Here is a 13,119-nt window from a genome sequence, read left to right as displayed (position 1 = left end):
CCTGCTCTTTTAACTGGCCTCCCAACACAGTCAATGGTAATACCCTTTCAAAAGCTATAAGAGAAGCAGACTCTGTGAACATTTTTAAATGACAACTGAAAATTTTGTGTTGGCTTTTAATTAATTTTACTCATGTATTTATCTTTTTATATCAATTCTCTTATTTTTTACTGTTCTAACCATAGGATATATATATATATATAGATATATATATATATATATATATATATATATATATATATATATATATATATATATATATATATATATATATATATATGTATATATAAATAAAATAAATAAATAATTTAAATATAAATATTTAAATTATCTAAGTTTTCTAAGTGTAAGTTTCCTTTATACAGTCAATTGGTCTTTAGAGGTCTCTGTACTTTTTACTTTGACTCTTACATCTTGTTTATCGCCAAAAATCTTTTGATTGTCTGATCAAACACTGGGCAGAAAGGAAAGAAAAGAAACCGTCCTGACTGTATGAGGGATATTCTGCGAACATGGAAGTGCGCAGGAGTGAACGCTCTCGCTCCGGCTGGCTGCCTCGTCGCTCTCTGTCTCTCTGCCTCCTCTAAACTCTGCTGGGCATCACTGCGCGTCAAAACATTGCGTCTCTGCAGGACTTGCCAGGGCCGGAGAGAAGAGGAAATTTGCTTGGGAAGGAATGCGAAAGGGGGTTTAGGATTGGCACTGCCACGAGGAAAAACGAGGAGGTGCGACATTTTCCGAGCTACGTGGAGATCCGTTTTTTCTTCCCTTCAAAGGTAAAATGAAATTTCCTCTGCGTTATTTATTACTGTGGTGCATTTGTTGTTACGCACCGTTTTCATACCGCTCTAAAAAGCTTATTTTAGCGTCGATATAATCATGTTGAGCCTATGCACTACTTTTTATTAACCGAGGTAACTTTTAACATGCAGGCACGCGTGTTGTAGCAGGCTATTAAAATAAAAAAATAAAGTTTATGATGTGCAGCTCGTGTCCTGCCAACAACATGCGTTACATGATAGTCAAACATGTTATTCGTGGTTTTTTTCTCCGTGGATTGGATGCTGAGGTCTACTCTGCATTGAAGCTACAGTATCTAGTGGTTATTATTAGGACACATGCTGTTTGTGGTGGCAGTCCTATGCGCCATCAACCCCGTGCGCGCGCTCGGTCGTGATGGTGCACGTCAGCAGTGATCAATGCAGGTTATCATGTAACACGCGCGCGTGTGAACACAAGCTCTGACGACAGTCACCTGGTTCCCATCGATCTGTCAAAGTCATTGCAGATGTTAAAGCTGACCAGAGTGGGCTGTGTGTGTGTGTGTGTGTGTGTGTGTGTGTGTGTGTGTGCGTGTGCGTACGTGCGTGCATGCGCGCGTGTGTGTTTCCAGCATTGTTGAGCTGAGGCATCCCCGCCATCTGTGCTGCGTGTGGTGGCTGAAGTTCTGCCCCAGATTAAGTGCGCCACTGCCTGTGACCTGATTCAATAATCACACACACATACTGTAAACCTTAAGCCTTCATGTTTTTGGTGTGTGTGTTTACTGACGCGTTACCCCACGTGACATCTACCATCCCATACAAGTCAATGATAGTTAAGACAAGCAGGTGGAAATGCTGCCCCCCCCCCCCTTCCAAAAAATCAAGGCAACTAAATAAAGTCCATGTGAGACAGTTTAAGAAGAGACACTTTCATCATGTCATGACCTTTGCACTGATCTATTTTCATTGCAAAGCATGCATGCAGATAGGCATTGATCATGTGAGGATCAATACACAGAGATCGAAGATGGGGATCAGAGTGTTGCAGGGCCTTGAAAGGTGATCCTTTACAGGCACGACTTATATACATAAACAAAAGTTGTGTACAGTGTTTTTCATAGGTCTGAGTCATTTTGTCACATCACTTTGTTTTTCTCTCACTTTTTATGACACCTTCTCTGTTTATCAGCTGCACACAGAAAAGCAACAGAAGTTATATGTACAGGCAAGCCAGATAATGAGCACTTTGAAACCTGGATCGACATAGGTTTTCTTGCGCTGCCTTCAGACGCAGTTCACATGTATTTGAACCTTTTAAACACAAGCAAATTGGTTTGATTGCTTTCAAAAACATGGGAAAAAGGCAATCAGCAACTTGGCTTGAAATGTCCAGCAAATTGCAAAAAAAATAGGAAAGCTGACAAGAAAATTACTTGAAAATTATGTTTTAAAAAAAGAGTGAATCATTAGAGAATTATCAAATAACTAAGAAAAAAAATCAACAAAACAATATTTAGAGTTGTTTAATTATACATTTAAAATCAGGTTACAGAAATATATATGTGTGTATTTAATAATACTAATATTTATTATTTTTTGTTTTAGTTTAGTTTAGCACTTTATTCAGGTAATTTCCTGGTTTTGTTTTTCTTTTTCTTCTTTTTTTAATATAATTTCAGAAGCCAATTTGCTCAGGTTTCAAAGGGATTAACAGTGATTGCTTCAGGCAAATTCAGCAAGGAAACAGTATGTAAAGCACCTAAAAACAAGCTACCTTTCTCTCCGCAGGGGACAAAACAGACACAGGCGGAAGAAAATTAGAAGTGAGTACAGATCGAACGTAGCAACAGTAACCAGACACACACACCTGGGATGCAGAAGCATCGCCTCATCAGTGAGATTTGATATGGTTGGGGGGGCAGAGAGGAGCTTTTTGCTCCTCTAGTCGGTGATGTCATGCTGCTGTCAGCCTTGGTGTAAGACTGAATGGAGAGAGCAGGATGAAAGTACATCAAGTACAGAAATCATGTCGGTGCAGCTCGTGGGCAGTATAGGACACACAGCTCATCCGACGCTGAGGGGACACACACTGCTTCTTCCCTCGCTCTCTCTGTTCTTTTAACTCTCCCCCTGTCCTCGTCTGACTCTGATCCCACCGCCCGCTCCCTCTGTATCTCTGCCTCTCCTCTGCCTTTCTCCTGCTCTCGATCATTGTCAGAAGCAGCATCAGCAGCGGCAGCATCAGTGCGTTACATAACAAAGGTTTTTTTGTTGGGATACAAGGGCCCTTTTGGCTGTTGAGACTCGTGGCACGTAGCCTTTTGTGATGACACCCAGAAATGACCAGAATGGACAGCTCGGTGACCTCAAACGACCCACGGCAGAACTGATGAATAGACAGAGTGAGAGCAGGAAAAATAAATATACAAACAGGCTGAGAGACAGACGGAGAGAGAAACACGCAGACTGGAAAATAAACTGATAAAAGATGGACAAACGCTAAAGACACACACTGAGGTTATACAAGAGTCAGCTTTGCTAGAAACATCCTGCGGTTGGAGCCTGTCTGAATCACTGCGACCAGTTCCTCTAGTCATCTGATCATTTATGCAATTTGTTATTCTGTCAAAGAGGGATTTTTTTTTAGTGCAAAGCAGCTCTGATTGACTCATTGCGTCAGCGTTTTACAGAGCCTCAGCATCCTTGTTCCCACAAACAATGTTGCCTTGCAAAATGAGTTTCGAGCATGTCCACCCACGAAGACGCGAGCTGTCCTGTTCTTGGAAACCAATTGTTATGAAATGTCAAACAGCGTCATAGTGCAGCCTTGATCATCTGTTTATTGTGGTATAAAGCCTGAACCTGCTTTCTCTTGTACTTTATGTTCACTGTCCTCCTTGTCTTTACAGTTACTGATTTCCTTATTAAAGTTCCCAACCAGACATGTTTTTAAGTGCGGAAAAATACTCTTTTATGGTACTATTTTCTTTAACATGCTTTTCCCACATAAAAAGTTAAACAAAAAATCAAACATACCCCTAAAAAGAGGCTGGAGCACATCGTCTCTTTCGCCCTCAGCAGCCCCTTTTAAACTGCCTGTTCAAGGCGGAAATGATGTGCCGTTATGCCGCCTCGCCATTCTGTATCAAAGTTACGATAGTTGAATGGGGGGACAAAGCTGTCTCGCCCTTAAAGCTGCCAAGGGAGGTCGCGAGTTAATTTGATAGGATAGCAATAGAGTGAAAAGGAGGAGATAGAGGGGATGATGTGCAGCAAAGGGCCAAGAGTGGAATTGAACCAGCAGCCGCTCTGGTAAGCACATAGCCTTTGTGCCGCTCTATCAGATGAGCTACAGAGCGGCACAGGTGTGATGTTTTGACGACGTGTTGATGTATGTAACCCAGCGGCGGGAGGTTTAAAAAGTGGATGTTTGCTGTTAGCGGCAAACTCAAAGAAGAAGAACAGCCGTAAATGTCTGAAATTCGGGAGCTCTTTACCGTCCAAGCAGAGGACGGGATCAACTGCCATATAACAGGGTCAGGAAATGACTGTTATAGACATGTATATACGTATAAACGTGTGTAAACGTCAGGCACCAGCCTGCCAAAGTTGTTACTCAGTCACTAGAAAAGGTGTGACATATAAAGCAAACCAAACATTTGATTATGGTAACATGTAGTCCTGCATGTTATTCAAACATCTTACATCAAATTCCCAACATCTCCAGTGCTGAAATTTATGAATATCTAAATTATCAGTTAATTTTAATTGTTTTTGTCTATAAATTGGCAGAAAAGTGTGAGTAAATGCTTTTCATGAGTTCAACTTCACAGAGACCTAGTTGAGTTTAAAATGTTTTGGTTTTTCCAACGAACAGTACAAAACCCAAAGATATTCGGTTTATAATTCTAAACACAACAGCAAATCTTCAAAACTGAGGTGGAGGTACTAATAGTTGTCCATGACGAAAACAATGAACTATCAAAACTGTTCATCACACAGTGAGTATGTGATTTGTTTTTAATCACGTTAGAAAGCTGTATGAGCTGTTTTTATCCACGGCCACAAACATGCACCGGCACACTGATGAAGTGATTGTTTAGAGACCGACTGCAGATGATACACAGAGAGGACTCCACATGGATTATGTATGACCCAAAAGAAGATGTGTAACACGTGCATTACGATAATCCGGCGCTGCGGCTGAAAGTCTGTTGAGAGCATCACGATGCACTATATCATCGTGCTGATAGTTGCGACCCACAGAGCTTTTCCTACAGATGATAGTTTGAGTAAACTTCTCGCTTGTCAGCTGTGTTAAACAGGTTCTTGTCTGTACATCACATTTACATTTTAAACATTTAGCCTGTACTTTCACCTGAAATGACATGTAGCAAATGCTTTTTGGAAGAAGAAGCTCGAATGTAATGTAATTAAATCAGAAGATTAAGTTTAAAGCTCACATTACTAGATTACCCACAGTGCCTAAGACTAATTACTGAGCCGTGATCAGGCAGCTGCATGTGAATGTAAGAGATTTTCTTGATTAACTGAAATTCAGATTCCTTGTTTTGACCAGCAGTCTAAAACTCCAATATCCAGAGTATGATCATAAGAGACTTAGAAAATATTCATCCTGAAAAAGCTGTAAGTTGTTAAATGTTATCATGTTTGCGAACAAATTAACTAAATAATTATCAAAATAAATTTTCTGCCAATAGACTAATCAATTAATCCATTTATCATGTAAATCTATGTAAGTAAATCGTGTGTCAATGCGTCACTTCTGTATGGCAGGACTATAGACTGTATAAAAACAATGGACGTAGCTACTGGGACTCACGTTTTGATCTACTGAGAGCAACATTTTGACCGTGGCCATCTTGTCTTATTGGAACTAAAAGTGACCAAATTTGGATGAGAGAGTTGAGCTGTAGAGCAGCGAGGGGTGGGTCCGACTGAAGGACGATGGTGGCGTCTTGAAGACAGTCTGTCACTCAAAGTGCCCTCACCCTAAATATGCATGATGTTAAGCCTTAATAACATTTAAAAGGGTGACTTATAAGGCTGAACCTCACTAAGACTTATGGCAGTCAAATCAGATTTGGCCATTAAATATAAATATTTGCCAATTCTTTTTTTTTTCTTTCTTCCACAGAGTTTTAAAGTTTGAACGGGGCTCAGTGGGACCTTCAGTGTTACAGCTGCATTCATGTAACATAGTAAACAAAATAACTGTGCAAACGATGGATCAGTGGTGTGAAACAACAGTTTTTCCGACAGTAAATATCAAATCAAAGCCAGAAATTGTGTTGTTTAAAGTTGCTGCAAGCTGCAAATTCAACACTTCAACACAGAGAGTAGATGATGTTACTGTGGAGCAGAGTCTCTCCTCTGTGCCGTTAGCTGCAGTACGCAGTTCCTCCTACCTAAGAGTAGCATGACAGTCAAGAGCACTCACTCCACAGCAATATCTGGTGACCGAAACATCCTCAGAAGTAAACTGCACAGCACACTGACCCCCAAAACACAGCTGCTTGACTTGAAGCCATCTCAGTAAGCTGAGGGGTCTTTGACCGATAACTCCAATCTTCAACTTTTAGGGGACCACACTAGTGACTTGTTTTTGGCATTTTTGCCTTTATTGATAGGACAGCTAGACAGGAAAGGTAGGAGAGAGAGGAAGGACGACAAGGGGACAGGGCCGTGGGCTGGAATCAAACTCGGGCCACTGCAAAAGTAAATAATTTGGGCACACACTTCACCAGGTGAGCCAGAGGTTGCCCCAAAGTAGGGCATATTAATATAGGTGTCTATGGGGATTGGCTCATTTCTGGAGCCAGCCTCAAGTGGCCATTTGGGGAACTGCAGTTCTTGGCAGTTTGGCATTAGCTTCATTTTTCAGCCCCATAAGTTGCCACTTGCAGGACTCACCATTTTACACATAGCTCAGAGGACCAGATCCTACATAAACTTCCTCCTGGTCCTCAGTCCTGAAATGACTGAGAGGCTAAAACACGCTTTGGGTTAAACATCAAATGTGTGTGTGTGCGGGTGTCGGGGGTCAGCTCCAACGACTGCACTGAACGTGTCTTTGTGCCTCAATCCCACGCCGCTGGCAGCGAGTCAGAAGAGAGAAAACAAGGGCACGTCTCAGTGGCTTATTTATTTATATCCCCTGGTCCTTCCCATCAGCACTAGAGCCTTTATCAGCCTCCGTCCAACACTAAAAACAATCATATTGCAGAGCAGTAAAGTAAAGAGGCCTCTCTCTGTCTCTTTCTGTTGTTTGTTCTGAACTCACAGAGGCCTCCTGCTCCCATTCAGTATTTTATTAGTTTTTCCAGATGGTTCAGTAAAGACAGACAGGAAGGAGAGAAGACAGAGTGGGACGGCATATTATGAAGGTGATGAAACAAGCAAGTTATTATTGCAGAATCTTATAGCACCATCGTCCTGTAAACTACAGAAGTTGTTGCTTTAATTCAGTTAGAAAGGTCATGGCTTTTTATTGTGGAACAATTTAATGGGGAATAATAGCAGCTGAAACAGGCAGGTAGACAAGAAAAGGTGCATATACTGTTTTAGTGAGGCTCCTCAACAGCTTTATGAAAAGCAGCAATGTAACTAGATTACATTTTGCGTTTGATTGGTTGTTTTAGAGCTACAGGGCTGAAATCCCAATTAAAGTTGCATTAAGCAAGAAAAGCGCAAAGATTAGATCTGCACCCCGATGTAGAGAGCACCGGCCCTGAACCACCTCCTGTGCAGTTAGTCAAAACATACTCTTGTCCTCCTGGCCCCGAGCCTTTGGGATGGATTCCCAGGCCAGCTCACTAATCTTTTCAGTCACCAGGGCACACCAGCAGAAGTATTTTAAGGGCTCGGTCTAGTTGGATATCATGGAGTGAGCAGAGCACGATCCTCACAGTTATGCTACGCTAAGCAGATTATCTCTGCAGCCCCATAGACTTAAACACAGACTGTGAGCTAGCGCTGCTGCCTCTGTGCACCGCATTGAACTGGGGTCAGTGCAGGGGGCTTTGACCACAGCTGCAACTAATGATTATTGTCATTATCAATTTTCTACCAAACCAATTATTGTTTGGTCTACAAAGTACCAGAAAATAGTGGAAAATGCCCCACATATTTGCAAGCTGACATCTAAAAATGTTCGACCAACAGTCCAAAACCCACAGGTTGGCCTTATTCAGTAATCAATGATACAACAGGAAAACAGCAAATCCTCATGGGAGAGCTGCAAAGCTGGAGCTATGATTAAGAAGAGTTTACAGTCACACTAGCAGCTGTGTGAGGCTGTACTTACAGTCATGCATTGAGCTAAATGCTAAATGCATGCAAACATACACACAACCAAAATGCTAATGTGTTAGCGGGTATAGTGTTTACCCACAGATATATAATAGTAACTAGATACTGTTTGCAAAGATGGCCCCTGTTCGTTTCAGTGGAGTTGCTTGCCTGGCACATACACCAAAATAACTTTCTAGCTTTTAGGTTTACCCCTTCAGCCCACTGAATATGCACAGTAGTATTTCTCTCGATCACCCTGTCCGCAATTCACACTTGTCTCATAGAGTAAACATTGTGACGACCTCACAGATTATTAAAAATGTCTTCTCACATTTCAAGGAGAGTTTTGCAAATATAAAAAGGGTTGTATGCAATTAGTCAACCAGTCATTTAAGAGTCGCTACACTCACTAGTTCTTATTTAAATTAATATTATTTTATGCAATTGTGTTCACCCAATGAAAACGCTGTTTTGTATTTATGTATGTTATGGATTTATTTTTGTAAATAGTTTTATTTTCCCTAAATTTTAATTGTTAAGTTTTAATCAGTGAAATTTTTTTTTCATGTAAAAGGGGATAATTAATTTTCACAATGCATTTTTGAAAAACGTTTTAGCTTGTAGTTTAAATTGTGCTCATTTTGTTTTGTGTTTCCTACTTTTAGACTAGTCAACTAGTGTAAGTATAAACTGATTTTAAATGTCAGGGAGGTTAGTCGTCGAAACATCCCTAGTATTTGGTCATAAACAAAATAACTGCATCAGAACATATACATTTGTCCTTGATGGTGGCACTGGACCTACAGGAAAAGTCAGCTGATTCCTAAAAAAAAGGATTCATCCTCTGAGCACCATGAATTCCCAGGCAGTTTATTCAATAGTTGTTGAGATACTGTTTATCGGTCTGGACCAAAGTGGAGGACTCACTTTGGGATTGTTGTCATCCCTCGAACTACGCTGCTAGCATGGCAAAAAAATTACTTACATGTAAAATAAGCAATTATCAAAATATTTATTAATTATTATCATTATTAATTTTTCTGTCTGTCCCTGCTTTAGAAGCTCAAACTGTCCTCTCGACCAACTAGGAGTTGTTATTGGGTTCTTGTGGTTCCCTGTACAGTGGAAACATGAATCTCATCTCCTAAAGTAGAATGTCGTCATTGTTTTCATCTGGAAGCTGAAATGTGAAATTTAGTGACTCAGCCGGGAACACAGGCTCATTAATAATGCATGATGTCTCATCACATCATCGCTCTCTGAGGTTTAAAGTGTTTCAAAGACGCGGGCAGGTTGCAGAATTCACGGAGCACACAGACCGTAATCCCATCAGCAATCATACACCTGTGGCTCAGTTTACAACATCTGCTAAAGGAAGCAGCTGTTACGCAACCGTGTAACCGTGAGCTGCTCTTTTATCGTCTCCCTGCGCAGGTGTTTGCCTCCCAACCCACCGCCCACCACGGCCCTCACCTGTGTGTTGCGGTGCTTCCCTTGTGAGCCGACCTGGGCTGGCAGTCCCTTCTTGCACCGCCCGCCAACTCCGCCCATGGTCAGAATGACACGCTCCAAGACCTTCCAGGCGTACCTGCCGAGCTGCCACCGAACCTACAGCTGCATCCACTGCCGAGCTCATCTGGCCAACCACGATGAGCTCATCTCCAAGGTAACAGGAGCACTCTGCTTCAATGACTTGACTCATCTTACTGTCAGTGGTTTGCCCCTGGAAAACATTAGTGACAGTACTTAAATTTAGGCAGCTAATTACTACTTTACTTCATGCTTTGTTTCATCACAGGCAATGTTTTACTTTAGAAACAAGCAATTTACTTTTTAGATTTTGTCTTTTTCACTTTTTTAAATCTTGCATACTTTTTTTATGCTTTAATTTCTCAGTGCAAGAGCAACTGTTCTGATTTCTGATCCTATTGCACAGTCAGGATATACAATTTAAAAGAATTACAAGCAATTAAAAGGACAAGCTTTGAAGATTTTATAAAAAGGGTGAACGGATGAAGAATTATGAAAACAAACAACAGGCTGAATACCTGTATATCTATGTCAGCCTCCACCACATTATTGCCTGTGGTGGGATTACGTTATAAGCTGGTTAGTGAATTGGATTATGAATGCACTATCACTTTTTCCACGTGCGATTATGACAACACCGCTCACCTGTGCACAAAGGCGTTTTTGGCGGTCGTAACACAGCCGCACAACATAAATCTGTTTAAGCTTTCATGATGTGGAAAATAAAGGCCTGTGAGAAAATGACTGCAGTGCAAGTGGTGGAGCTCCTTATGCATTAGCCAAGCATGATGTTATCAGCAGCATATGTGCTGTTACTGGGAGACTGTGCACCATTTGAAGTAGATATTAAAATAGATTTTGTCTAGAGGTTTTAAAATAAGAGCTTCTATTAAAGTAAAGGCCTGTCTCAGATCAACATGTGGGCGTTTTATAAGGAAACCAAACCTCTCTCTCTGTTATTTGACTGAAGCATTATGGCAATATGTTTATATCAATTTTATAGCGATACTACACTGCATGAAAGAGTCGATTCTTGTTTCAGCCTTTTTATCTTTGTCTCTTTATTGCAGTCGTTCCAGGGCAGCCAAGGCAGAGCCTACCTGTTCAACTCAGTGTGAGTATCTCTTCTTGCATTTCAACAAGAAATGGTTTACGTTATGTCTAAAGCCACCTACAGACTGTGAGATTTCAGCAGTCTTGTAAGTTTAGTGCGAACTACACTTTGCAACATGGATCTTATAAACTTGGGCACTCTTTGGAGTTGCAAGAGGAGTTAGCATTGAAGGAGATATTAGCATCAACTAGCATTTGGAGCCAGTGTCGCGTTGATCAGTGCGACATTTCATGCTTCATTTCTACTGGTTATTTTGTAGACATAGGGAATAAGAGTAGTCACATAGACATCTTTCACCGTGAACACCCCAAAATCACAGTGTATACCAGGCTTAAGGAAAAACAGTCCTTAGACCTAAGCCCTTTTGATAGAGAGTGCACTACAGTGCTGCCACTAAGTCTCTTCTTTATGCCTCCCTTGCATTTTTAAACAGAATCGAACGACGACGTCATCATCCCACTCCAGTGTGTAATTTCAGACAGCATGCTGCCATTGCGGAATAAAAGGAGGCGTGACAGGTGTAAAACACAACAGTGTCAGCCTCTAGTGTGACATACAATATACAATATACACATGGCATTAACATGGCAATAACAATTATTTTCCGTCTTTGTTGTATAGCAGCTGATTTCGTCCTCTGCTCGGAGGGTAAGGAGCTCCCAAATCTCATTGTTTTAACAGTTTCCTGACAGTTATGACCGCTGTTCTTCTCCTTTGAGTCAGCCGCTGACTTTTATTAGCTGCTTTCTAAATGTCCCGCTGTGGGTTGCACACATAACATGTCATCAAAACATCCCACCCATCTTGCCTATGGTCCTGTCCTGCTGGCTGTCCTGTTTATACACACTGTTTCGCCGCTGTAACTACCTCCCATGGCGGATTAAAGGTGATATGCCTTTGTCCCCCTCATTTCGCGATCGTACCTTAGAACGGCGAGGCAGGATAATCGTGCAATATTCCTGCCTGAAACAGGCAGTGTAAAAGAGGCTTTAGACGGGAGACCAGTGATATAACATGCTAAAGTGTTTTAAAATAAGTTGATAATGGATATCGTGTCACACAGTAGACGTGTTGTCATTGACGCCGCGGTGTAGACAGAGCCAGCGAGTGCCTCGGAGTCATTATCAGCTGAATTGAGTGTGAAAATTAGGCTGCTTGAATCTATGCTCTCTGTGGCCTGGCGCCCTATCAGTACACGCTGTGTGAGTGGGTGTGAGGCAGTGACTCACTCTGAGCACATCATACTGTACATGCAACTGAGCAACTTGAGCCACTTACACAATTTGTAACATTGTCTCTTGGTCTCTGCTTCTCTCCCCTTCCTTTCTGCTTTCCTCTCCACATTTTCTCATCTATCTGTCTCTTTCTCTCTCTCTCCCTCTGTCTCTCTCAGGGTGAACGTCGGGTGTGGTCCTGCAGAGGAGAGAGTTCTCCTCACAGGCCTGCATGCTGTAGCAGATATCTACTGTGAGAACTGCAAGACCACTCTGGGTTGGAAATACGTAAGTGTCCTTGGCTGATTTGATCCACAAGCACCACAAACTGCATCCAAGGTTAGAGGACGATAAACTGAGGAGGGTGTTATTATAGCACACCCTAATTTTATTTGCACCCTAATTATATTTGGACCTCCTCTTTTCTCAGGGTCAACGCAGTGTTACGGCTGTGGGCTGAATTAATTATGAGATTGATTTCTCAGAACAGATGGAGACATGAAGTCTTTGTCTTGCGTGACTTGTGATTAGTTTTTAATGTTTTTGTGGAAGTGAAAACCATCTGGAGCAGCAGTAGGGCCCTTTATTCATCACTCAAACCTGAAGATTTACATACACACAATATGCTTTTTAGGATTTAATAGATCTCGACTTTTACTGTGCTAGTTCGTACAGCTGATTCTATCATAGCTGTCATTGCTTGGTGTTGATGATGCTGATTGAACATTTACAAACTGACAGTGTAGAGTATAGATATTTCAGAGTTGAAGTCCTCATGAAATGAAAATACATTTTCCCAGTTTTAAACTTGTGTCCCTTTCTTAATTAATCATTTATTTCTTGAAATATGCCAAATATATGTCAGAAAATCAGTAACAGATTATTTTTTACATCACTGTCCTTAGTCTGTCTGTAGTACCAGGTAAAACATTTTCAAATATTTGATAACTAATTTTGCACTCGGGGACGTTAATAAGACTAGCTAGTCACAACAGTCATATCAAACTTCACATTACGGTTTGCATGTTGTAGTAACAGAGCAATATGGAAAGAAAAAGTGAGAGATGATTGTATAGATATGAGTGGGACAAATCTTTGTTTTCATTTCTAAACAATGTGGTGGATGTCTAATTCATTCATTTGTCCGTCTTTTGCCACCTGATCTAATGATGAGGGACGTGTG

The 13,119-nt window shown here is 41.2% G+C and overlaps 1 protein-coding gene and 1 long non-coding RNA gene across 2 annotated transcripts in view; one reads left to right on the top strand and one right to left on the bottom strand.

Moving 5' to 3' along the window:
- Positions 1 to 625: 625 nt before the first annotated feature.
- The window catches only part of ypel2b (yippee-like 2b), a 19,411-nt gene continuing 6,917 nt past the window's right edge, over positions 626 to 13,119 (top strand). Inside the window, exons 1-4 of the mRNA XM_042486314.1 lie at positions 626 to 776; positions 9,513 to 9,744; positions 10,679 to 10,722; positions 12,116 to 12,224. Of these exons, the coding sequence (XP_042342248.1) occupies positions 9,628 to 9,744; positions 10,679 to 10,722; positions 12,116 to 12,224 (270 nt within the window). The 5' untranslated portion in view covers positions 626 to 776; positions 9,513 to 9,627. The remainder of the gene's footprint in view (positions 777 to 9,512; positions 9,745 to 10,678; positions 10,723 to 12,115; positions 12,225 to 13,119) is intronic.
- LOC121942978 overlaps positions 9,775 to 13,119 on the bottom strand; it is a 21,856-nt gene continuing 18,511 nt past the window's right edge. Inside the window, exon 3 of the long non-coding RNA XR_006105841.1 lies at positions 9,775 to 9,801. This is a non-coding gene — a long non-coding RNA (uncharacterized LOC121942978). The remainder of the gene's footprint in view (positions 9,802 to 13,119) is intronic.

The sequence above is a fragment of the Plectropomus leopardus genome, chromosome 5 (genome assembly GCF_008729295.1).
Source record: "Plectropomus leopardus isolate mb chromosome 5, YSFRI_Pleo_2.0, whole genome shotgun sequence".
Lineage (NCBI taxonomy): Eukaryota > Metazoa > Chordata > Actinopteri > Perciformes > Serranidae > Plectropomus > Plectropomus leopardus.
This window is presented reverse-complemented; position numbering and strand designations above follow the sequence as displayed.